This window comes from Sceloporus occidentalis, unplaced genomic scaffold (assembly GCF_023333645.1).
Source record: "Sceloporus occidentalis isolate IW3139 unplaced genomic scaffold, rSceOcc1.0.p SCAF_41, whole genome shotgun sequence".
NCBI classification, from domain to species: Eukaryota; Metazoa; Chordata; class Lepidosauria; order Squamata; family Phrynosomatidae; genus Sceloporus; species Sceloporus occidentalis.
In genome coordinates, this window is record NW_028317021.1 from 5,171,030 (window position 1) to 5,198,374 (window position 27,345).

At 44.6% G+C, this 27,345-nt stretch overlaps 2 protein-coding genes and 2 gene segments (V, D, J or C); all 4 read right to left on the reverse strand.

The window, feature by feature from the left end:
- LOC149290021 (immunoglobulin lambda-1 light chain-like) overlaps window positions 1-27,345 on the reverse strand; it is a 128,316-nt gene that overhangs the window by 16,985 nt on the left and 83,986 nt on the right. The gene's annotated exons all lie outside the window — the stretch shown is intronic.
- Window positions 1-27,345, reverse strand: part of LOC149290022 (immunoglobulin lambda-1 light chain-like) — a 118,997-nt gene that overhangs the window by 9,581 nt on the left and 82,071 nt on the right. The window lies entirely within an intron of this gene.
- The window catches only part of LOC149290023 (immunoglobulin lambda variable 5-39-like), a 57,773-nt gene that overhangs the window by 2,779 nt on the left and 27,649 nt on the right, over window positions 1-27,345 (reverse strand). Inside the window, 1 exon segment of the V gene segment in view lies at window positions 1,915-1,949. Coding sequence covers window positions 1,915-1,949 — 35 coding nt within the window.
- On the reverse strand, window positions 5,802-26,595 carry LOC149290024 (immunoglobulin lambda variable 5-37-like). The segment is given in 4 exon segments: window positions 5,802-6,345; window positions 10,926-10,961; window positions 26,099-26,419; window positions 26,512-26,595. Coding segments are annotated over 4 exon segments (726 nt in total).

The window sequence follows — 27,345 nt, forward strand, 5'->3', positions numbered from 1 at the left end:
ATCCAAACAGCAGCGATGAGAGAAGAGATGAGTTACTATTTCTCCCCAATGGTTATAACAGTCCTTTCACATCTCCCCATGTAGTTCAGCTAAATGCATTGTGAAAAATACAGCCATGGAATAAGTACTGTATTGGGATGGAAAGAATATTTGAAAATATATATATTTTTAATGGTTGAATAACATGTTGACTGAGTGTCAGGAAACTCCAGCGAGAAGAATCCTGGACTGGCGAGAGTCTTTGCAGTTTGGGACTTATTCTCTGGGGGGAAAATTGCTTATTGTATTTTTTTATTTTTTGTGCAGAAAACAGCATTTTGGGTGCAGAAAAATCCTATGTGTGCAGATCATTGCTGCGACCTGCACAGAAAATGCTGTTTTCTGTCCAGAAAAGTGTGCATTTTGCATGATTGAGTCCCCAACTGCAGCATTTTTTTCCGAGAAAATGTGGTTTTCTACACAGAAAATGCTGTTTTCTGCACATGCGTGAATTTTGTGCGGAGTAAGAGCCAACATAGTGTACCAGTCTGAGTATTGGACTACAGCTCTGGAGACCGGCATCCACACTTGGACATAGAAACCCATTAGGCGACCGCAGGCAAGTCACACTCTCTCAACCTCAAAATGGCAATGGTACCCCCCCAACAACGTTTCCAAGAAAAACATTTGCTAGGGTTGTCATAAGTTGGAAACAACCCGAAGGCACACAACAGCAACAACAAGTCCCAAACTACAAATGATCTTTGAAAACGTCACAGTTTTGGAAGACTTTCTTGCAGCGGGAGGAACATTGCTAAAATTAGTTGTTACTTCCTTCAAGACCAAAATTAGTGAAGAATATCAATACCATTTTTATTTACGTATCTATTTACTTCGCTTCTGTGCCGCCTTTCTCTCAAGATGGGAACCCAAGGCGGCTTACTACATATCTATAGTATACTTTTTGCCATGGTACCTTTTGTCAGAAGAGGGATATGGTTAAGAAAGACTTATTTCACCAGTTTTTACCAAAGTTAGAATCTGAAAGCGAAGAATTAAAGCATGATAGACAATTACAAGTCTCCCTATGAAGTCTGAACTATACTGACCATATCATGGGCTGGAGATTGTACCTTTATGGTGCAGTTCTCCAAACACTTGTCATTGTGGTTGTGTGCCTTCAAGTAGTTTCTGGCTTATGGTGACCCTGGGGCTAACCTACAATAGGGTTTTCCGGAGCTGAGAGTGTGTGACTATGGGTTTCCAAAGCCTAGCTGGGAATCAAACCCTGATCTCCAGAGTCGTACTCCAATGCTCAACCACTGCACCATGCTGGCTCTCTTCTGAGGACGCTTCCAGTCTTCGAATCAGTCAAAGATCTAAAATCTCCTCCACTTCTCAGAAAACAGATTGCGACCCTTTTGCTTTGGACCTCCAAATCCCCAAGAAAAAGTGGCAGTGTAACGTAAAGCAAACCTTGAAAGCTCAGTTACGAGAAAATTAGAAATCCCCATCAAAAATGATCTAAGCAACCCCACTAACCGCCTGAGGGACTACAACATCTCAAATGCTCTATCTAATATCTAATGCTCTGCTCTATTTTAATCTAACCCCATTAATGTGCCAACTTTGGGGTTTTAGCCAGAAAACAGGTTTGCGAAACACGTCGTCGTAACCCAAAAGTCTAGCGTTTAGATTCTAAACCAAGAGACAGACAAGGTTTCTTTCAACAGTATATTTACCCATGCTCTCGGATAGGCGGACAGAGCGAGAAGGAAAAGCGGCATTTGAACACCCCCACTTTGGCTAGGATTTAAAAGTCATCCTCAACCTAAGGTCAACTTGAAGTCAGAGAGGGAAAAAAGGTCAAAATGATGGAAAAGGTGCATAATTTTCGCAGCAAAGGCAAGGAATATGATCAATTCAGTGACTTACCAGTGACAGTCAGCTGGGTTCCTCCTCCGAACACCCACCACAGTGACACACGGCTGTACAAAAACCTACCTGAACAACCCAATATGGCCATCCGCATTAATTCCATGTGGGATGAGAGAGGACGATTGGACCAAGTGTTGCTTTCCTTAAGATTAGATGGTTCCAGTTTCCAAACAAGCGGCGCTGCATGGTGAAATTAGAAGGAAAAAAGAATATACCGATCTGGTTCATCTCTGAGCATAGATGAAGAAGATCCTCTGAGCTCTTGGGGTCTTTCAAGCAGATCATCCATTTCTGGATAAAAAGGACATGGCAGAGACCACCCTTTATTTATTATAGCTTGAGCCTTGGAGGGGAATTCTAGAAGCAGTTCCAATGGCTTATCAAGTCAAGGGGATGGAGATGATGTTTCTCAGAAGTGTTCACTCAGGTGACTTTGCAGGCAGGGAAGCTTTCTTTGTGCCCAGATTCTTTCATTTAAATTTAATGCACTGGACCATTCCTCTTGTGTGACTTCCCTGTTCGCTGACACTATGTCTCAACTGTTAGCTAAACCAATTATAACTATAGGTGATATAGCTATAAACTTGACTGTTGGTTTTAGACAGTTACCCCTGAATTTCACTTATGACGGAATTTAGGATGAAATATATCTTTCCCGCAAACTGGAGAAAAGATAATGAGCCCAAATGGCTTCTAGGCCTTTTATCTTTGCCTGTCTAGTTGGATGCAAGTTCCAGATATTTTGGAAGCAGGGGGAGTATTCTTATCCCAATAGCATTATACAGCCTTCACTGCAGACATAACAAGTTCTTTTGATTAGATTTATAAGGAGCTGACCATCAGATGAACAACTCCCTTCCTATTGTGAAGTTGAAGGCTTTCATGGCCAGCATCCATAGTTTTTTGTGGGATTTTTGGGCTATGCGGCCATGTTCTAGAAGAGTTTATTCCTGACGTTTCGCCAGCATCTGTGGATGGCATCTTCAGAGAATGCTGGCATGGAAGAGAGTAGGGTGTGTGTACAGACACACACACACACACACACACACACACACACACTGTGTGACCTTGGGTGAGTAGGATCCCTTCCTATTCCTCTTCATCCATCTTATGTAAGTCTATCTCTTCCAGATAGTTAGCTTTTAGTTAATCAGACAGACCTATTTCCCAAAAAGTTATGATCTGTTGCTGACAATGGTGAAGAACATTTTCACTGTGTTCCTTTTACTTCCTTTGCTCCTATTATTATTATTATTATTATTAACCAAATGGTCTTAGGAGTGTGGCCTAACCACACGGTGATGCTCCTTCAATGCCTCCTTAAGCAAACCTCTTACAGAAAATGGAGACCTCTGACTCTAGCAATTCCTTTTTGTCCTCCTGCATGCCCCTCCACAAAAAAACTTCACCCAACGTAGAAGCCAGGGCTCAAAAATCAAACATTATGTGTTCCACTTTTTTGAGTTGACCCCCCAAAAGATATACTTGCCATGTAGACTTTGGAGTTATGGAGCACTGTGTCCCCTAAGGTTCACTGGTGGTCTTCCATGGACCACGTCCTGTTTCTTTTCAGTGAAAAGGAATGCCCAGTAGGATTATGACAGTGAAAGGCCTTCACATAGTACCTTAATGGCCACCTAAGGTATAAGACCTAGGAAAATAGTCAATATGTTGTTCTAGTGCTTGGTGTGGAGGGTGCTAGCTGAGAGCTTCCTGGAAATGTAAGGCTTTGGGCTAGGTTCTAGAATGATTTGAGGACCAACACTAAAAATCACAACCACTGTGGGCATATGCCAACGCATGGCATAGTTTTCTTGAGATCAGACATCACTGTAAGTCTCTGCCTGGGTTAGATGCAGGGTGCCTTTAGACCATGCTATGGGTTCCTCAAGTTTATCCCAAGGCCATGTTGGAATATTTCTATAGACTCTGTTGGATTTCTCCCAAGATACATAAAGTTACTTTTTTTGAATACACCTTTCAGAATCCCACAGCCACACTCTCCGTGGAACATCCGGAATTATGATTAAAAAATTAACATTTCACCCTTGCGTATTTATTCTACACAGAAGTAGTGAAGCTGGTCAAACCGTGGTATTTGTCCTACAGCCTTTGTTGTCAGGGAATTGCAAATGGTGTTTTTAGTGTAGACTTTGTCTCTCATTTTTTGGAACTAATGTCAATTTGATTAATTAAAACCTCCTTTGTAACTCTTTAGAGATATGATATTGTGAAATTAAATGTGCACCATGGTCACAGTCCATCTTCCATTGTTTTGTCTGGAAAGGAGGCAGGATAAAACAGAGAGAAGAAGCACACCCCAGAGTTCCATAGCATTGGAGCATGGATGTTAAAGTGGTGTCAAACTGCTTTATTTCTGCAGCTCCGGTTTCTTATTTTCCATGATACATAGGCCTTGGGAAGCAATGGAGCCCTCTGTGAGCACCAGAGGTTGGAGACTGAACTCTGAAGACAGATAAGACGGACCAGAGGTATGGGAATGCTATTTACTTATCATAAGCCTAGTCATTTGTTTTGTGGCTCAGATATCAATATAGGACTATGTGTTGCCAACCACTCAGGTTCTCCAGATAATGCTTCCATGGCGTGTTCTTCTAACAGGAGGTATGGCACTGCAACTAGTAGGAAAACCCATGGTGGACTTCATTCATGGATCCCTTCACTGCATTTGTACACAACAGCGTGGGCAGTCTTCTTCTGACCTATGCCCACATACAATCATATATGCTTTTGGAAAACCCTCAAACAACCAGGATGAGACTTAAGGCACAATGTGGAGAAACACCCATATCAAAATATTTTGGTTAATCCTGACTACAGTATACTTGATGAATTAGTTGGCTTTACCTATGTGTTGGTTGGCCATTGAACAATGGATCTGTTGGGTCTACTCCAGTTGGGAGCAACTAATAGGGAGCAACTGCGGAAAAGGTAGACCCATCAGCCTGAGTTCTCTTGGAGTCTCCAATTGGAGTTGACCCATTGAATCAATGGGATTTGCACATATGGTGACTCACCATTCAACAACTAATTTGATGGGTCTATTCTAGTTGGTCCTACTAATGGGATCCATGAAACGGTTAGTGACATCCAACCCCATGTTGGACCTTCTGTTTATGCAGATTTCCATTTTGCCTTGTTGCCTTTTCTTCCAAAAGAGAAATCTGCGCAAAGACGCGCAAGACCTGGGAGTGTAAATATGACAAGACTGTCCAAAGAAAGGAAAAGAAATGGTGCGTCAGTGGAGTCTGATTAATTTTGATTCAGCTCCATTTTGGGAGAAAGGTGGGATATGTAGTTTAGTTTTAAGGAAGGGGGATAAGGAGTTTATTTGATTTTACTTAAGTATGTAGTTATGAATTTTATGTATGTATTTTTATTGTTGTAACCCACCTCAATCTTATGGGAGAGGCAGAATAAAAATTATTATTATTATTATTATTATTATTATTAGAAATCAAATCAATAAATTACTACAAAAACTATTGGGAGCAATTGAAAGGTCCCAAAGCTGAGTCAGTGTGACCCTATGTCCACCACCCTTTTACTCTGGACACATGCAGGGAACACAACATAGAATTGGCAAAGATTGTCTCTGTGTGTCTGCATAGATGCATAGATGCAGTGGACCAACTTGAGCATTCATATTTCCATTCTTTGCAAAATCTGGAAGTGCAGGATCTTTTGTTAGTACAAAGCAGGGTTCTTCTAGGACTTTGTGAAGCTCTACTCCTCTTGCCTTGCTTTTGTTTGACTGTGGTAGGAAATTGGGTGCTAAACTAGAGAGCCACTCTGCTATGGTCCAGCAGGGTTCTATTCAAGATCTCACATTCCTCAGTCATTTGGTCAATAAAAGCCACAAGTGAAGGATATTACATTTTATTGAAGTGCTAACAGAAGAAGGTCAAGTTTCCATGAGGCAGAGGGTCGGGGGGGGGGGGGGAATAGATGAAGTGGTACTACACAGAATTAAAATGAGCATTTATCAACCAAACTAGCAATTGGGGAAATCAGAGAAGACACTTGGCCCCTTGGAGGACACACTCTTTCTTCTGAGGAGGCAAGAGGGCCATCACAGAGACACCATTTAAGAACAATCTGATCTGTTGACCTCTTTCTCAACGGTCCCACTTTCATGGGTTACCTTGCAGGTGTACTTGTTGTGGCTTTTCCAGTCGGACTCACTCATGGTCAGGTAACTGCTGGCCATGTACTTGTTCCCCTGTTTGAGAGGTTTGGCGGTCTCCACACCAGAAGAGATGGTGGTGCCATCGGCCTTCCACTCAACCTGGACGGCACCCGGGTAAAAGTCGTCCATCAGACAGGCCAAGGTGGCTTTGCTCTTGGTCTTGATCTCTTCCTGGGATGGCGGGAAGAGAAACACGGAAGGAGGTGCCGTTGGTTGACCTGGAAGACAATGGGAAATGTTGTTCAGTGATTGTCCGGCAGATTATTAAAAATGATTCAATAGTGATGACATGTTCTATGCCACAAAAACTGCAATCTGATTGTTGGATGCAACCACAGGGCAGAATTGCTTAATATAGGGCCCAAACAAACAGGCCAAAATAAAGCTGCTTTGGGTTACTTTGGAGGTACGCTGTTTAAATGACACACGCGTCTTAAGAGGCCAGAAGCTGCACCAAAGCTGCGCTCTAGTCCTTAGGTCTGGAGCATGGCTTTGGCGTGGCTTCCAGACTCTTTGGATGCATGCATCATTTAAACAGCATAGCTCCAAAGTGACCTGAAGCAGCTTTATTTTGACTTGTCTGTTTCGGCCCATAATCACTTAAGTTTGGATGGAAAACATTAGAAGAAAGCATGTTGCAAAAGCACCTCTGGAATAATAGGCCTTTTCTGTAGATAGGCATGTATCTTCAAGCATACTCAAAACTGAGGCACTGTCTGGAAGTTTGGAGCATTTCCTTTCCAAGTTTCATCCTGATGTACTCCATCAAGAATCCATCATGCAGAAATGGAGGAGGCGCAATCCAATTTAGTTCCAAATAGAATACCCCCATTGAAGCCAATGGGAACTACTTTAATGATAAAGTCCCATTCATCCCAATGGGTCTATGATATTGGATTTGGCCTTTATCATGTTCCAAACTTGGCACATATACTTTCTTGGATTAACATCGCCCAGAATTCTCCCAAGGCCATGGCATTGTGTTTCCAAGCTCAGATCTCGCTCGGTATTGTCTGTCTACACTCTCCAGATAGGACTCTTTCCCCTGAGATGTCAGAGATTGAATCCGAAACTTTCTCCATACAATGTACAGACTAGGCCACTGAGACCAGATAACTCCGAACACAGGATTACAAGAAGCTGCCTTATAAGATGTCAGTACATTGGTTCGGCTTGTTCAGTATTGTCTACAGAGAGGTGATATGGCTCTCTAACATTGTCTCCCAGCCCTGCTTGGAATTGCCAAGGATTTAATCTGAGATCTTTTGCATGCACATTTGGTGCTCCTTCCCTCAACCTAATACTCCTGATTCCTTTGGGAAAAGGCGGGATATAAATAAATTATTATTATTATTATTATTACTCATCCTTGTGAAACAGACCTAAGCTTCTTTTCTGATGAAAATGCATGAGTATCCCTTCCCTGTAACAGTTCGACCATTTTACTATTAGCACAATTGATCGTGCTTGTTTCCTTCTCTATGAAAATATTTGAGTTGTTCCATCATTTTTACCTTTTACAGTACTTTCCTTTCTTTCTCCAACTGTCCATAGCCTTAGGGTTCTCATCATTTAAATCCAGGGTGAGCCACGAATGGGAATTGATTTCTTAAAATCCTAGTCAAAGCACTGGGTTCGGAAATCATTTTCAGAAATCACCTTCCAAAAGAAAGGCAACTCTGCTCCCTAAGATGGTACAGTCATCCTGAAGACTGTACCACCTGCTTGCCTGAACCTGTCTGAATCAAGCCTTAAGTAGTTCCAAATAGAGTAGACCCACTGAAGTGGCGAGTCGATACTTCTGTTAAACCTAGTGATTCAATGGGTCTACACTAGTTGGGGCTAACAACAGGTTTCTGGCCTATAAATTAAGGTCAATGTTCTGAACGATACTTTGCCAAAACTAAACACAGATATAGGATGGGGGACACCTGGCTGAATGAAACTACATGTGAAAGTGATCTAGGAGTCCAAGTAGACCACAAGTTGAACATGAGTCAACAGTGTGATGCGGCAGCTAACAAGGCCAATGAGATTTTAGAATGCATCAATAGAAGTATAGTGTCTAGATCAAGGGAAGTAATAGTGCCACTATATTCTGCTCTGGTCAGGCCCCACCTGGAATATTGTGTCCAGTTCTGGGCGCCACAATTCAGAAAGGACATTGAGAAACTGGAGCGTGTCCAAAGGAGGGCGACTAAAACGGTGAAGGGTCTGGAAACCATGCCCTATGAGAAATGGCTTAGGGAACTGGGAATGTTTTGCCTGGAGAAAAGAAGGTTAAGAGGTGATATGATAGCCCTGTTTAAATATTTGAAGGGATGTCATGTTGAGGAGGGAGCAAGCTTGTTTTCTGCTGCTCCAGAGAACAGGACCCGGAACAATGGATGCAAGCTGCAGGAAAAGAGATTCCACCTCAACATGAACTTCCTGACAGTAAGGGCTGTTTGACAGAGGAGCACACTCCCTTGGAGTGTGGTGGAGTCTCCTTCCTTAGAGGTCTTCAAACAGAGGCTTGTGGTCTCTTCCAACTCTACAATTCTATGATTCTAAACATTTTGGAACATATATCTTGCAAATGCGCCAGCACAGATCTGATGGGGGAGGCTTGTAACAGCTTAATCATCCAGACCAGTTTGCATTATTATTATTATTATTATTATTATTATTATTATTATTATTTACATCCCACCCTTCTCCCAAGACTGGGACTCGGGGGTGGCTCACAAGATTAAAAAACAATACAGTTAAAAACATACAAAAATAGTATCTGGAAATAGAATGAAATGACTACAATCATTAAAACACAATGAGGACTGACCATGCTCAATAGTCAGAGAAAATGGAGTGCCACTGGACTGTTTGGACATTTGGGACTGCTTAGTTCATCCCAAGCATCAGTCGAAAGATAACCCTCGGCTGACACTGTAGGATATTTCCTCCTCATCGGCTGACATGACTTTACCTTTAAGAGTGATTTATTATGGATCTATATGGTCAGCACACTAACTCCATCTTTGTTAGTCTGTCGCCTTCCCTAAGCTATATCTTCAAGAAAAAATATATTACACATGTGGGGAAAAGTCATCATAATCTATGCTCTTGCTCTTCCTTTTATGACTTCTATTTATTCCAGTGGATGCTAGGTTAAGGTTGAGGGCTTTGCCAGAGGTGAATGTTCTGGCAAGCCAGGTTGTAATTCTTTATATTTTGCCACCTTGAGTCCCTCTATTGGCAGAAAGGCAGGATCTAAGATAATAATAATAATACCAATAATAATAATAATAAATTTATTAGGACTACTTAGGTCTAATCTGCACTGCAGAGCCGATGCTGTTTGACATCGCTTTAACTGTCATGGCTCAATACAATGGGATTTATAGTGAGTTGTGGCACCAAAGCTCTCTGATAGGGAAGGTCAGAGATATCGCAAAATGCCACCACGTTAAGCCACGGCAAATTAAAGCGGCGTTGAACGGCATTATTTCTGCAGTGTAGATGCGGCCTCCAGAAATGTGTTTTACAACTTCGTCTTTACAGCGACCCATTTAATCTGCAGATTTCTTGCACCGGTCATTGTGCAAAGACCCAAATGCAGTACAATACGTTTCCCCCCATCTTCGCCTATGGAAAAAATTGCATTTACAATTCAATCTTATACCTCACGACTCAGAAATAAGCCATACTGCATTCAATGAAAGTTCCTCCCAGGTGAGTGTGTTTTTACATTGCAGCATTCAATTTTTGTTAGCCAATACATTTTTTTTTCCAGCCAGAGAAAGAGATGCTGCTGTAAACAAAATGTATTACGAACACTGACTTATTCATCTGAGATGATCTTTCAGCTCTGAACCAGATCTCTGGCTTTGTATCTTTGGTACAGACCAATACAATCATAAGGCAAATCTCTACATGCTTTAAAGAAAGATCTAAAGTATTGGACAGTCCTGCTGAACTCCATCAGTGCCCAGCCAGAACTTAAGAGAAAAGTTATTTCTAAAAAGTAATTAGTTACAACTATAATTCCAGCAGGATATAGTAGTTTGAGCATTGGACTACAACTCTGGGTTTGAATCCCCGTCCGACCATAGAAACCCACTGGGTGACCTTAGGCAAGTCACACTCTCTCAGCCGCAGAGGGAGGCAAATGCAAACTTGCCAAGAAAACCCCATAATAGGTTTGCTTTATGGTCGTCGTAAGTCAGAAATGACTTAAAGGCACTAAACAACAAGAACAACATCTTTTTAGATGCAGCCAATATCAACAATATCCACCTCCTCCAGTAATAATAATAATAATAATAATAATAATAATAATAATTACAATGTGTGCATGGTTCTTTGCTTTATAGTTCTCATACAATTTTTACCATGATAGTTTTCTTTCCATAGGAAAAGGTGAATCTATTCCTCAATGGCTGTCAAACCAGTAAGGACCCACCCAGTGCTATAGGTCTGAATTCGAATGCCTTTAAAAACTGTTTTTTAGGGTGAAATTTCATGAAAATGGGAGATTTACCAACATGAAGAGGCACCCAGATTGCACACGCTGACTCCTGTAAAAAGATGCTTTGGATTTAAGTCTCAATGAGAACAAACAGAAATATTTTGCAAACGTATTTGATCTATTCAAGCCTGGCCCGTAAGCAAAACCCGAGCACCTTCTACGACCATTCAACGTAACCTGCAAAGGATTCCTCGCCTGAAACAGCGGCAGAGTTTTGGCTGGGAAAATAAGAAAAATTAAAATGGAAAAACCGATGGGACACAGTCGTCGATGCATTTGAAAGTGACTTACCTAGGACTGACAGCTGGGTCCCGCCGCCGAAGATATACGCACAGTGAGTGATGGCCATACAAAAATGCCCTTTACGGAAGTTCGGTTCCGCTTTCTGGACCAGTTGCCGTCATGATGATGCATTTGATGCTGAGGGCTTTGTAATCCAAGTGTTGGAAAACATGAACTCGGTGTGTTTTCATTGTAGAGATCCTTGGCAAAGTTTGATGGAGCATAATCCACTGGGTTGGGAATACTTGCGACCAGAAATGGAATAAAATCTTGGTTTAAGCAGGATGCTCCATCTATAGAATTTTAATTCAGTTTTGTCCACTTTTTCTGATTGCATGCAACCATTGAAGTCCTTCTGCTTCTGGCTCAGATTATTTCAAGGCTTGTAGTTCACTTTTCTGACTTCGCCAGATATGCCTGTCCATATTTTTTAAGGTGAATCAAGAGGGCTTCTCTGTGGCCAACTTCTCTCTCTAACCCAAAACCGCATCCTTTAACTTGGAACATTTAGAAACTGACTTCGTGTGTCGTAAATCTAACACATCCGGATCTCCTACAGTTTGGGCTCAGATGTTATTCATGGGTCCACTTTATCCTTTCGATAAACTAGGGCTGTATCTACACTGCAAAAATAATAGAGTTTGACACCGCTTGAAATTCCGTGGCTCAGTGCTATGGGATCCTGGGATTTGGAGTTTGTTGTGGCACCAGAGCACTCTAACCGAGAAGACGAAATCTCTCACGAAATACAAATCCCAGCATGGCAGTTAAAGTGGTGTCAAACTGCATTATTTCTGCAATTGAGATGTAGCCGTGATCTCTTTTGGTAGTCACGAATGGTAGGCTTCATTCTCCCTCTATTTTTGCTAAACCATGCATTCCCTCGGATGCTTTTTGTAGCTGTTCCTGGGTTGCCAGCCACAGATGCTGGCGAAACGTCAGGAACAAACTCTTCTAGAACATGGCCACATAGCCTGAAAAACCCACAAAAAGTTATTTCAAAATGTGCAAAACACCCTGCTCTATATAAGATCTCATTCTCCTAAAAGGGTCTTGGATCTTTTCTCCAAGGCAGAATTCCCAATGTTCATTCCTCCAGGTGTTTTTGATATCAGTTCCCAGAATTTCTGACTGTTGGCTAAGCTGGATGGAGATTCTGGAGGTGAAGTCCAAAACATCTGGAGGACCAAAGGTTGGGACCAAAGGTTTTGCCCTAACCACTGATCTGACATTCCCAAGTACTTACCTGACTACAATTTCTATGGCAAAGTTGCTTTTCCCTGAGCCCAGGGCACAGTATGTCTTTTTAAAAATAGAAAGACCACATGGAAGCTGCTCTCCTGCTTACCTGAGTCATTTTTCTACCATTTAACTTCTCTGATGTTTCAGGACAAGAGTACTGCAAAATCTGGCTCCGTTAGCTATTTCCAAATAGTTGGTTCCAAAGAAGAAACGATGTGTGAATTGCAACGTCCTTCATTCAGTTCATTGACGGAAGACAAGCCGAGGAAGAAGATCTGCAGATCTGGTCCATTTTTCCAGGAAATCGATTCGGTGTATTAATACCTTGTGGCCGCTGGGACGGAAGTAAGCTTTTCAGAATGATTCTGAGAAACTGGGTCAGAAATAAAACACAAATATCCTTTGATGCAGAAAGACGTCAGTATTCCAAAGCGGACCGTTGCTTCTGACTGGGAACTGTGCGGCCCAGGTAATATCTATAACAAAAGCTATCCAGATTCTCCAAGTGGCAGAACAGTGCAATCCAAAGGAAAGAAGGTGTGAATCACAAGCTTGGGAGGCAACAAGGTTTCCAAAAGTACAAAAAATTAATAAGCGCCAGTGCTCCAAAACATCCCAAAGAATGGACAGTTCCCCCGAAACAAGCCGATGAAAGCAGCGCGCTGACTTTTAATGGTGACAAAAAGTTGACTATTGAGCAACCCCATAAATAGAAAACTGGATGGTGAGGGGATGAAGTTTCCGGAAGAGAAGGACTTCACTCCATAATGTTTTATTGTAGGTTCCACTCTCCGTGTTATGCATTTCCAGAACATTGCCCACAATTTCCCTGAAATGCATGATTTGACTTACCCATAGCTTCCGATCATGGATGTAAAAATACATACATAAATAAAATTATCCACAGTTGTCTTGTTGTGAAACTCCATTCCATGTATATCCATTAGATGGCTTCCAATCTTTGGAGCTCATTTCCGAAGTGCCCAGAAGCTCCGACGCCATCCACCAGAAGGTCCCCAAGGCAGGAACATCCATGCTGTCCACAATGTGCCACATTCTAGATAGCACACCTACAGCCCATAGCACTACGTTTAATGAGTGCTTCCTTTTGTGCCTTTGTGCCAAAGAGAACTGCTAATGCATCGCCGAAGAACCACCCCTCACACGCACCTGGCATTTTCCGAAACCAGAGGACTGGCTTTCAGCATCTGACTTTGCATTCTCTGTTCAACAGGACTGAAAACCTCAAAGAGTGTTTCCTCAGTCTATGCATATGGTTAATAAAACATCTGTCAAGGCATACCGTTAGTGGTTAGAAAGGGCCATAGGAGAAGTTAGAAACGGGAAAGTTTCCAGGGCTTGGAAAGTTGCAGGTGGGTGTTGTGAGCCTTCAGGTTGCTTCCAACTTGTGGAGGCCCTAAGGTGAACCTATCATGGGTTCTTGGCAAGATTTATTCAGTGATTTGTCATGGCATTCCCCTGAGGCTGAGAGAGTGTGACTTGCCCCAGGTCACTCAGTCGGTTTCGTGGCTGAGCCAGGAATCAAGCCCTGATCTCCAGAGTTGTAGTCCAACACTCAAACCACGCTGGCTCCTCAAAATTAGCGACATAGATGTAAAAGAGATAGGAAATTAGTTGAAATTATTTTTTTAATCTTCATTCGATAAGATTAAAGTCATTAAAATTTGGAATAAATGGTTCTTGCCGATTAGCAGGCCTCCTGGGCATCACTTGGAGGCACCCACCGGGAGTTTTGAAGAAGCTGAACAGGCACCAGTGCTTTCTCCAGTGGTGATGTCAAAGTGACTGTGGCATCATTGAAGTCCTTCCTGTTTAACAGCTGCAAAGGGCACTGAAAATGTGGCATGGGTGAGAACTGTGAGGCCCTCCAGGAGTGGTTGGACTACAACTCCCAGCTGCTTTATCTAGCATTGTCAACTAGGAAGGAGCTTATCACTTGGCTTATTTATTCACCCTACCTCTACTGGTTTAAATTTCAATTCGGGCTGCATCCTGATCTTATCAGAAGGTTTTTGCCACCAAATTTGCTGCCCAGATTACGTCCCAGGTGTCTCCGAATCCATTAAAGGCCTGCTGTTATGGCACTACGTAGGAGAGCCAGTAGAGTGACGGCTGCCCATCGGGATGGATGCTCAATGGGACCAATGCACAACAGTATCAATGCACATTGAAACCAAGGCGCATCAATCCCACTGTGCATCAGGACACTGACTAGGGAATGTTGATGTGGATTGGGATGCTCTTGCTGGTGACCTGTTATTCATCTTTACAATTCACTAACAGAGCTTCCTAGAGGGTCACCAGATGTCCTCCTTTTCTTGGTTGTGTCCTAGATTCCAACCTTCTATCCAGGAGGCATTTCAAAATGTCCTCCATTTTGAGCATGACTAAGAAGCCTGGATTTATATTTACATTGTTGTTTTTAGCTTTTGCTTTGGGATGGCCTTCATTTTGCACCTAGGACAGTGATGGCGAACCTATGGCACGCGTGCCAAAGGTAGCACTCAGAGCCCTCTCTGTGGGCACATATCTTGTCACCCTAGCACACAGTGTGCCAAAGTTTCTTACTAGAAAGCCAGAGGGACATGCACTTTGCAATAAATAAATAGGGTCTGGGTTGCAGTTTGGGCACTCAATCTGTAAAAGGTTCACCATCACTGACCTAGGACATCTGAGTCACCTTTGGTTTCTTAGCGCCTCTGCTATGTAGCGAAGGGTGTGTAAAGTCATAACTTTACACACTCTTAACTACATAGCAGAGGCATTACATATGTTACATATAACATACACCTTGATAGAGGATTCCAACTGCTGTCAGAAGGGATGTCATGTATAAGATGGATCCAGCTTGCTTTCTGTTGCACCAGAGTGTAGAACATGAATCATTGGATTCAAATTATGAGGAAAGAGATTCCACCTAACCAAGAGGAAGAACCTTTTTTTTTTTACTGTAAGAGCTGTTCAGCATTGGAAGAGATTGCTTTATAGAGTGGACTTTCCATCTTTGGAGGTATTCCTGCACTGCAGGGGTTGGACTAGTTGGCTCTTGGTGTCCCTTCCAACTCTAAGAACCTATGATTCTATGGAGTTTATCACATGGAAGCAAACTGCTTAAATCCCGTGCAGGAACGGGATTTAAAAGTCTGAAAAACCCCACAAAAGCAGGTTGTTTTTCAGACATTTTTGTGTAAAGGAGAAATAATGCAACATTAACCCGAATGAAAAGTTGCCAAAACCCACTCCTTTTTACTTTCAGACGTTCCCAAATGTAAAAAGGAGCAGGTTTTGGCGACTTTCCATTTGGGTTAATGTCGCGTTAATGTCCTTCACACAATCGTCTGAAAATCTACCCACTTTTGCAGGTTTTGTCAACTTTTTGTTCGGGTTAACCCCTGACGTCATTTGAAAATCTACCCACTTTTGTGGGTTTTTTTCTAGCTTAAATTCAGTTTTCGCATGGGATCCGTCCCGTGTGATAAACTCCTATGGTCCTGTGAGATGGCACCTCATTTCCAAACACAGACAAATCAGATTGTCTGCGGTGTTCTACACTGTAAAATCTGGTGCTCAGCCTTCCTGGTCCAGATTGCAGACTTGCGATCCTCAAAGCATGTATGGAGGTCTGTACAATGTTTGGAAACATATTGTGCAAAAGCCCAACATGCTGGGAGAGGTTATCTGAAACATTGCACTGGAGCGGATTGTAGCCTTTTTGTTCATTTGGTTTTTTTGTTTGTTTGTTTGTTTTGCAAAAACCAAAAACACAAATGGAGGGGAGACTTAGGATGAAAGGACTGCAAGCCTGGCAAAATGAGAAACTAGGGCCCGATTTAGATGAGCCTTTGCGGCGCCTCCGTCGCATGCTAGGGGTTGGCCGAGGACGCACCGTCCATATTGGCCTCACCCCTAGCACATGACAGGGGTGTCAAAATGGCAGCGCCCTGTACACACAGGCGCTGCCATTTTGATGCGATGGATGCCTAGTGTCCGCACATCCCAGTGCATTTGTGATGCCGCAAGTGCGCCATTGGCGCATTGCAGTGTCACAAAGGCGCAACAAGAAGAACCGGCTTTTGCGGGTTTTTTGTTCCGCGACGGAACCGCTCGGTTTGTCCGCTGCGTCTCCCTCACAGAGCAAACCAGGGTGGCGGGAGACCGCCCTTTTTGGGTGGTCTGTATCCCACCTGAGAAAGCCCAAATTGATCCTCGCTGAAACAGCTTGGCTTTGTGTACATTTACAGCGCTATAGAAATCAACAACAACAATAATAATGGTACTATAGCTGTGCCATGTGCCTTCATGGACTCCTAGCTGATAGAGCTAGCATGACGTTATGTTGTGCAGCGTGACGGTGAAATGGTTTGAGTGTTGGACTAGGGAGACCTGGGTTCGAATCCCAGCTTGGTCATGGAAACCCACTGGATGACCGTGGGCAAGTCATACTCTCAAAGGATGGCAATGGCAAATCCCCTTTGAGGAAACCTGCCAAGAAAGCCCTGTGAAAGGGTTGCTTTAGGGTTTTCCATAAGTCCGGAACAACTTGAAGGCAAAGACCACCACCCAAGGCTGCAGAGAGAATTGATGATGGCCAGTTGTTTTTGCGTCTCTACCATAATTAAGTTCAAGCGCTGCAAGAAGGGGAACCTTGTCGCTGACTATGCTGTAGGCCAAATATGATGACTTTTGGTATCAGTATTTGCTTCTGCTGGCAATCTCCAAATTTTACCTTAGGAAGGTTTGATTCTTGCAAACTAAGTATGAAACCGATCAGCCATTTTAAGCCATTTTATCACTTGGGTCACATCCCCATCTAGTGTCTCTGAGCAGAATCACCATGCCAGCATTTCCAATTCTGTGCTTAAATTTGGAAAGACATGAGCTTGGATGCTTTTTCCTCCCCTGAAGATGGCAGCAGAACCAAAGGCATCAAGCAGGGTCCGCAAACTAGACATGGTCTTCACTGCAGGGAGCTTTTTGTCTCACTTCCCCTTCTGCCTGAATCACAGTGAGCAACGTTGCTATCCCACACCTGGCAGTAATAGTCGGCCTCATCCTCTCCTTGGGCCCTGGCGATGCTCAAGGTGGCCGTGTTGCCCGAGTTGGTGCCGGAGAATCGGTCCGAGATCCCAGAAGGCCTGCTGTCATCATAATAAATAATGAGGACCGGGGCCTGGCCAGGTTTCTGCTGGTACCAGTGCACACTCTTGCCCCCAATGTTGTTCCCTGAGCAAGTTATCTGGGCATTTTCCATTGGAGACACCGACACTGATGGTGGCTGTCTGATCACATATTGGCCCAAGGAACCTGTATGAGGAAAGAAATATTTCAGAGTAACTCCATGTCCTCATACACGCCAACATTTCACAGACGAAAAACAGGGCACGCGCTGCCAAACGACAACAGAATGTGGGCAAAGTTGGGAAAACTGGTAATGAAGAAGAACAGGGAAGCTAGGAAAGATTGCACAAGTTTGTTTTCTCCTGAGTAGGCTGGGAAGGGCAAGGTTCAACCCCCTCTTCTCCTTCCCATCCCAAGTTCATTGAGTACAAACTACTTTTTGCAATTTGAACTCAGTTTGCAGTGACTGAAGGAAGCTGAGGACAAAAGTGGGAGGAGGAGAGAGAAACCAGGTCATTTGAAAAGTAGCAGGAAAAGTGGGATGGCAAGGGATTAATTGGGATTTTTCCTGCCAGGTCAAGACAGTTGAAGGGTGTAAGTTCTTCATCATCAAAATCAGGGGGGAAAAACCATTCTGTTTTGTAGAACATACCTGAGCAATAAGCAAGGAGCATAAGGAGAGAGACCCAGAACATGGTGAAAACCCAGATGTCCTGTCTTTCTGCAGGTGATGAAGTGTCCACTTTGATTCCTCCCTGCTTTACTCTTAACATATGTATGGTTTTTAACCCAGCCCCTGTATTCAAATAACCTCCCTTTGAAAAGGAACGGTCCTTCCCCACCATAAATGTAAAGCCTGCCCACAGAAAGTGTCTCTCTGAAGGAGTTTTGGATCTGGCATAACTCAAGTCCTCCCTCATGCCCTCTGCCACCTCATCAGCAGAGAGATGTTAGCTAAAAGAGCAATTCCGCCATGGATTGCTCTGTCAGCATCTAAGATCAGCCAACAGAAAGGCATGTATGTGCCAGCCAAGCATGTTTGCGCCTAATCCTAAGGCCCTACAAGTGGCCAGAACTGCACTTCCAGCAGTGGCAGTAAATAAGTAACTTTCTCAAGCCTTTCTCTGTCTTGCTACCTTCACAGACACAACTGGTAGAATGCAGATACATAACCGTGTTGGTCTAGATCAGTGTGCAAAGGGGCATTGTAGCACAGGGGTATTGTAGCACCTTTGAGATCAACTGAGAGAAAAAAAGAAGTTGGTGGGATACACTTTCATAGGCTTCAGTCTACTTCCTCAGGTGCAACATGCAGACATCTACAAAAACGTATGCTACTGTTACCAAGTTTGATTTTAATAAAATTTTGGGTACATGCGGTGTGTGTTATGACCCCTGACTGACCCCATAGAGGACCCGCCATTAACCCAAAGGCGAGGAGACCATGTAGGCAACTCACCTTGCAAAGGCAGAGTTCCTAGAAAAAGCTAGAATTTGAAATTTTCCATAGGAAGTTTGGGAGTCGCCAAACCAGAATCACCACTGCTTGCCCAAGTAAGACAATAGACTTGGCCTCCCACCTGATGAGCCAGTGGTCAGTTTAATGACTTACTAATCAAGTCGGATGCCCCTCCGAATTGTGTCCAGACCTAAATGCATTGTACAACACATTACCTGCTCTTGGCTTAACAAAGCCCAAGTAATCAACACCTTTGTCTAGCAAATATTCCTAGCCTCCAGATACGTTTCGCCCTATAAGAACCCCAAGTTTTCGGACCCTCCTTGTGCTATCACCAGGTTGCAAACTGGTCCACACCTGCTTGAACTCTGCTCTTAGCTCCCACGACCCTCTTCCCTGTGCTCCTGTGGCCGTGATCCACTGTCCATCCAAGCTTCATCAGGCTTCCCAGAGAAGACTTCTAAGGTAGTATTCCCTAGTGGTGCCTCTCTTTCTCAAACCTATCTCCCGAACTCACCCCTCCCCTGCTGTAGCATTGAATGTGTGTGTGTATGTATGCTCCCCTTTTGCTGTGTGGTTTTCCCTGTGCTTTAATAAATGTTACCCTTTTAATTGGACCTAGTTGGCATCAGCGTCTCTTTCTCTTGGGGCTTGCTGGCGACCTCTGGTATACACTGTTGGGACCCAATTCCGGCACGTGGTGTTGTTAGGGCCACCTCTCGGCAATATTTGAGCTAATTAAAATTCCCCTAATTAGATTGTTCCTAACACTACCAACTTCTTTCTTTCTCTCAGTTAGTCTCAAAGGTGCAGCAACTGAGACACGAGGGAGGTCCTTCTTGGTGGCTGCTCCCAGGATTTGATTTAAATGGATTGAGCTCTATAGATTTTTGACAAAAGGGTTTTGTATGTTTTTACCAAGGGTTTTGAATGTGTTTTTATTGATATTTTTGAAGCGAAGGGCAAGCTGTATTAAATGTCAGATGGGAGGGTGAAGCTGGATATAAATGAGATGATGACGATGACGATGACGACGACGATGACGATGACGACGACGATGATGATGATGATGATGCCTGGACTCTTGTTAGGGATTTACGCCTTTGTAAATGGGTCTGTTTTGCAAAAGTTGGCATCCACAAATCATTCATGAATGATCCCTTAGGGGTTAAAAAAGCAGATTCTTGTCTCACTTCTCCTTCAGAGCATGCCACTGTGACACCTGTAGTTGTGGCACGACAAACAGTAATAAGCGGCCTCATCTTCTGCCAGGGTTCCCGCAATGTTTGAATAGCAGATGCTCCTGGAGGCGTCTTTGGACGCTGAGAAGCGAGAGGGGACCCCAGGGACTTGGTGCTTACTGGACTCTGAATAATACCATAAGAGGTGCCATGGGGCATTGCCAGGTTTCTGCTGGTGCCAGTGGACATGATAGTTACCGATGCTGGCAATTGTATTTTGCATACAAAGACACATCGTCAGCACCAATTCTAGCACTGAAATCCCCTGCAACAATAAGATTAGCTTTTGGAGCCTCAAACATCAAATCGTTAACAAAAGAATTACAGTCGGTCCTCCTTATACGCGGATTTGCCATGCGCGGATTTAAGCATACGCGCATGGCAAATCCGGGGACAACTTCTCTCCCTCTCCTCTCCTCCCCCCAACTCTTTCCTTCCCTCCCTCCCTCCCTACTTACCTTTTCTCCCCGGTGTAGCGTCGCTGCTGCCGCCGCCGCCGCCTCAGCCAGAGCCGGGGGGAAGGCCGGGTGGGGGTTTTGGAGGCCAAGAAGCCTCCAGCCTGCCACCCGGCCCTTCTGTGGTGGTGGCGGCGGCGGCAGCGGAGCACCAGCAAGGGCCGGGTGGTGGGTTGGAGGCCTCTTGGTCTCCAGTCCGCCACTCGGCCCCTGCATCGAGGTGCAGGCGGTGGCGGCAGCGGTGGAGAGGGGGCCGAAGAGGCCCCAGGCGCTCGGCCTCCTCCTCCTCCTCCTCTCCGCGGCGCCGCCACCTCTGCCAGGAGAAAGGCCGGACGCTGCTCCTGGAGGCCTCCAGGAGCAGCGCCCGGCCTTTTCCCTGGCTGTAGCCGCGGAGGGAAGGCCTCTGGTGCTGGAGGACCAGTGCCAGAGGCCTCCTCTCCATCGCCACGGCTGACGGGGGAAAGGCCAGGCGCTGCTCCTGGAGGCCTCCAGGAACAGCGCCCGGCCTTTCTCCTGGCAGCTGTGGCGGCGCCGCGAAGAGGAGGAGGAGGAGGAGGCCGAGCGTCTGGGGCCTCTTCGGCCCCCTCTCCACCGCCGGCGCCTGCACCTCGATGCAGGGGCCGAGTGGCGGACTGGAGACCAAGACACCTTTTGAACTTTTGCCCATGTGGCTCGGGTGCTGTTGAAACCAATGAGCATGTTCTCCTTTATTGTCAATTCTATAGAGACATTCGTCACCAACTGATTAGCCCACTACTGAGTAAATTCCCAGGTAAAACTGACTCCTTCTATTTACGTCTCCTATTGGATAACAATGATTCTAGGTGGCTAAATTTTGTTACATCGTTTGTAAACTGCGCCCTCAACTGACAAATGGTCATTTTATTACCGTGTAGAAAGATCTGTTGGATATTGTATATGTATAGTCTACTATCAGTTTATATTTTAACCTATTACTGTTATACTGATACGCTGTTTGTGTGGTTTTGTTTTTATACTGGTCAAAGACCTAATAAATTTTATTACTGATGCTGTATCCACTGCCCATGGCACAGGAGAGTTTCACTGTGTTCCCTAAAGATATGGAAGCTGTAGGCGGCTGGCTCAGGGTGAGCTGAGACCTTGATCCTGGAAAGAGAACAACAGAGAAGTGGTGATGCGCCAACATCTGGATTCACCTTCATGGGAGGTTTTGCCGGCGCATGGCCTGCTTTCATCTGTGCACCACATCATGAAGACCAAGCTCAGAGTGGAAGTCTGTGAGATGATGATTTGTGTCCCAAACGCAAAAGAAGAGAAATCTCACAACATTGGAGCCTGTGCCCCCAGCGTTGGTCCTTTATAGCCACCCTATGTGAAGGTGGAGCATCTGGACACTTACTGAACATTCAGCAGCACCGATCCGATTGGTCCTTGTGGTCACAAGCATCACATAAGTCGTTGCTGTTGCTAGAGAGAGGACCCTTGGGATGGGATGCTTCAGTCTGATTTCACACGGGTATTTCTTTGGATATTCAGCTACAGCCAATGACTTGGGGAAAGAGGTTACGTATTTTATCCAGTATTAAGGGTTGGAAGATGGTGATCATTGACATCTTGATAGAGGACAATTTTGCTACTCAGTATTGTGGACATGCTCTTTTTTCCCCCTTTAAAAATTGGGCTTTATATGCCACCAATCTACTTACCAGGGAACACTGTATTTTCCAAAAAAACAGAGCAGTGCTATAACATCCGTATCCAGTAAAGACCTGCTGGTATGTTACTCCATAGGGGAGCTGGCAAAGTCACCGATGCACATTGGGACTGATGCACAACAGGAGTGCTATGCATCTGTCCCATTTGCATCTGTCCTGTTGTGCTTCAGGACACCAACTAGGGAGGGGCGACGCACATCGGGACACTCTTGCTGATGTCCCCTTATGCGTCTTTGTAATTCTCTAACAGCATTTTTTGGCATCTCTGCCAAAAGTATACATAAAGTTATGTAATGTACACCATGACAGAGGATTCCAGTGTGTGTGTGTGTGTGTGTGTGTGTGCGTGTGTGTGTGTATCAGTCCTTTTTTCTAGTCTGGGACTCAAGGCAACTTACAAAAGTTAAAACAGATAACCACTAAACCATACAGATCATGTTCCTCTTGGGGGATGTTCCCACTAGGTGAAACCCCGCATTCTGAATCGAATCCAAGGAGTGGCGTTCCTATTAGGATCCGATTTAAACCTAGAACGGTTCTAGAGCAACCCGCAATCGTCTCCACTACAAATCGAATCGTAGAGCGGTATAAAATTTTGAATCGAGTTTTCGTCATTTAACGCGCGTTAAAAAAATACTAGGGTCTGACCTACGTTTTTCCCTTGATTCGAGTTAGGAACCGGAGCATTTAAATAGGAACGACAGCCTTTGAAATCGGGTTAGCTGGATGGGAGGAGCGGAGTGCGATGGGGCTGGCCTTGGGGGAGTTGCCCTTTCTGTCCCCATCCGTCGTGGCTGTCACCATTTTTGCTTCCCTCACCCCTTTGTCCGCTGTGGTCTTTCAATAAGAGATAAGGGTTATTTTTATTTTTTATTTTAATGGTTTACAGGCGCTTAATCTCTTCAGCGCTTTAAGCGCCTGAAGTCCCGGCTGCTCAAGCGCCTGCATCTGCCAAAGGACTACAAGGCTTCCCCCGGTGGATTGCAACCTCCCCTCTGTGTGGGGAGAGCCCATTTCTAACGGAGGAGAGGCAGGAAGGCAAGCCTCCTCTCGAAGAGGCATTCCCTGCCCGCTTGGGCTCTGATCTCACCCAGGCAGGGAAGGGCTCTGATCAATGGGGGGGGGGAATAGAGCCTTTCTCCCTCTCTTTCTCAAACGGAATCTGCCTTCTCCTCCAACCCTGGAAAGAGAATCTTTGGGAAGAGTGCTCCCTCCCTGCTTTTCCAGCAGCCTCCTTCATTGATCTCTGGGCTCTCTGAAGGGATTCTCCCTGGCTGTCTTGGGAGACATGAAGAGGGGATGCTGTCCTGCAAAACCCATCCCATAGTTCCTCTGGAAACAGCTTGGGTTCCCCAAATTTGCTTTGCCAGAAGCCTCTGCCATTGATCTCTGTGCTCTCTGAAGGGATTCTCCCTGGCTGTCTTGGGAGACATGAAGAGGGGATGCTGTCCTGCAAAACCCATCCCATAGTTCCTCTGGAAACAGCTTGGGTTCCCCAAATTCGCTTTGCCAGAAGCCTCTGCCATTGATCTCTGTGCTCTCTGGAGGGATTCTCCCTGGCTGTCTTGGGAGACATGAAGAGGGGATGCTGTCCTGCAAAACCCATCCCATAGTTCCTCTGGAAACAGCTTGGGTTCCCCAAATTTGCTTTGCCAGAAGCCTCTGCCATTGATCTCTGTGCTCTCTGAAGGGATTCTCCCTGGCTGTCTTGGGAGACATGAAGAGGGGATGCTGTCCTGCAAAACCCATCCCATAGTTCCTCTGGAAACAGCTTGGGTTCCCCAAATTCGCTTTGCCAGAAGCCTCTGCCATTGATCTCTGTGCTCTCTGGAGGGATTCTCCCTGGCTGTCTTGGGAGACATGAAGAGGGGATGCTGTCCTGCAAAACCCATCCCATAGTTCCTCTGGAAACAGATTGGGCTCCCCAAATTTGCTTTGCCAGAAACCTCTCCCATTGATCTCTGGGCTCTCTGAAGGGATTCTCCCTGGCTGTCTTGGGAGACATGAAGAGGGGATGCTGTCCTGCAAAACCCATCCCATAGTTCCTCTGGAAACAGATTGGGCTCCCCAAATTTGCTTTGCCAGAAGCCTCTGCCATTGATCTCTGTGCTCTCTGAAGGGATTCTCCCTGGCTGTCTTGGGAGACATGAAGAGGGGATGCTGTCCTGCAAAACCCATCCCATAGTTCCTCTGGAAACAGCTTGGGTTCCCCAAATTCGCTTTGCCAGAAGCCTCTGCCATTGATCTCTGTGCTCTCTGGAGGGATTCTCCCTGGCTGTCTTGGGAGACATGAAGAGGGGATGCTGTCCTGCAAAACCCATCCCATAGTTCCTCTGGAAACAGATTGGGCTCCCCAAATTTGCTTTGCCAGAAGCCTCTCCCATTGATCTCTGGGCTCTCTGAAGGGATTCTCCCTGGCTGTCTTGGGACGTCTCTTGCTCTTGCTTTATTTGGCTTTCACTCTCTCCTCTCTCTTAGGTCTGCAGCCTCTTGACGCTGGGATCGTTCTCTTTTCCCCTTTTCTGTCTTGTGTCTCTATCCCACTTAAACTGACTGCCTTCTCCTCCTTGATCCCATTTTCCAACCCTGGGCTTTGAGTCTCTACCCACTGAAACACACTGCCTTCTCCTCCTTAATCCGATTTGGCAAACACACACACACACACACAGAGACAGACAGACACACAGACACACGATTATATATGAATACTCACACACACACATGCATATATATATAAATGCATACACACACAAACATAGGTATATATACACATATATATTTGTGTGTGTGTTTGCACACATGTATATATATATGCATATGAGTGTGTGTGTGTGTGTGTATATATATATATATATATATATATATATATATATATATGGTAATTATAAAGTAACAAGTTTTTGAATTTATGAAAAAACCCTCATCTGTAGTTCCAAACCCACTGTAGAAATAATACAGTTTGAGACCCCTTAACCTGCCCTGGCTCAGTCCTAAGGAATTATGGGAACTGTTGTGTTTGTGAGACATTTATCCTCCTCTGCCAGAGAGTGCTGGTGCCATAATAAACTACCATTCCCAGGATTCCCTAGCACTGAGTTATGGCAGTTAATATGGGGAGACGCAGAAGAGGACGTTTGAGCGATGAAGTGCCTTCATTGGTCCATTTGAAAAAAAAAAAACCGCCAAAAATACATCGATTCACAAACTGTCAATGAAATGGAAACGATGCTAAAAGTTAAATCGCTTCCAAATATTCCGGATTGACGTTACGTCATTCTGACGTACTATTGATTGACAGCCCCAAATAAGGTATGGAGGAGAAGAATCGATTTATTTAAACACCGATTTCATGCCAAGTAGGAACGCTTGCAGGTAAAAACTTCGATTTAAAAAACCAGATGGGAACGAAGAATAAAAGCGATTCGGAACGCGGGATAAGACCAGGGTTATTTTGAATCGGTTTTATTAAAAACGTTGTATTTTAAATCGTTTCAAATCTTAAGTGAGAACACCCCCTTGGACACACAGACACACACTGTTTGTACAGAGCTCATTTTATCCATTCCATTCTCATTCTTTGCTGTTCAGCAACACCCTCTAGTGGTCTTTATTGCAAATGCCAAGACCATTGAGACCGATTGAGTTGACTTGCTTTAGTGCTATCCTAATATGTTCCAAGATTTAGATGTGAAGGTCTAAGACTTGCCATACTCAGTCCTATCATTTGACCTCAAGTGAAGTGAAAATGGGTCCAAGGAACTCTGATGGGGTCCCTTTCGTGTTGACAAGCGCCGTAAAAAGAGGAAGCGCTCCTTCTCTCGTTTCCCCCTCGGTTTTGAGGGTCTGTTTTGCAAAAGTTGGCAGACACGAATCTTTCATGATCTTAAGCCTTAGGGCTTAAGAAGGTGGGTTCTTGTCTCACTTCTCCTTCAGAAAGTGCCACAGTGACACTGGCTGCTGTCCCACACTGTACAGTAATAATCGGCCTCGTCTTCCGCCAGGGTTCCCGCAATGTTTAAATAGCAGGTGTTACTGGAGGCATCTTTGGACCCTGAGAAGCGACCAGGGACCCCAGAGCCTTGGTGCTTGCTGGAATCTGAATAATACCATAAGAGGTACCGTGGAGCATTCCCAGGCTTCTGCTGGTACCAGTACACATCATAGCCACTGATGCTGAATCCACTGCTCATGGCACAGGGGAGTTTCACTGTATTTCCTGGAGCGATGGAAGCTGAAGGCGGTTGGGTCAGGGTAGGCTGAGACTTTGATCCTAGAAATAAAACAAGAGAAAAGATGATGCTCCACTTGATCGTCAGCTGCAGCCTTAGTGGGAGGCTTTGCCAGCGCATGGCCTGCTCTCACCTGTGCACCACATTATGAAGACCAAGCTAAGAGTAGGAGTCCAAAACATGGTGAGATGATTCGTCTCTCAAATGCGAAAGAAGAGGAATCTCACAACACTGTAACATTTTCCGCCAGCGTTGGTCCTTTATAGCCACCCTGTTTGTGAAGGTGGAGCATTTGCACACTCCCTGAACATTCAGAAGCACTGATCTGATTGGTCCTCATGGTCAGAAGCATCACATAAGTCGTTGCTGTTGCTAGAGACAGGACCCTTTGTGTGGTGGCATCTTATCTGCAGAATGTCTTGGCCAGATTGGGTCACCTGGTGCTTTCTTCACGGTCATTTTGGTGTCAAGAGGGGACTGCTTTATTCTCCAAGACACTTTGTGAACTTTTCTTAGTGATTTTAGAACACAGCACACTTTTCTCTTGTTACTAGTTTTGCTTCCCCCTCCCTCAAACCGGTGCTATTTTTATTTCTAGATGGTTTTGATTAGAGCTTCATATTAGTACAGTTGGCCTTCCTTATCCACTGATTTTTTTATCCACGGATTCAAGCATCCACGGCTTGAATATATATATATATATATATATATATATATATATATTAAAAATCCCAAAGAGCTAACCTTGTTTTTCCATTTTATATAAGGGACGCCATTTTGCTATGCCATTGTATTTAATGGGCCTTGAGCATCCACGGATTTTGTTACACACAGGGGGTCCTGGAACCAAACCCCAGCGGATAACCAGGACCCACTGTGTAAGCTATCGGTAGTTTTTGTTTTACTGTTGGTGTTTTAACTCATTTGATTCAAGGTATGAGAGGGCCCACTGAATCAATGGCAAGGT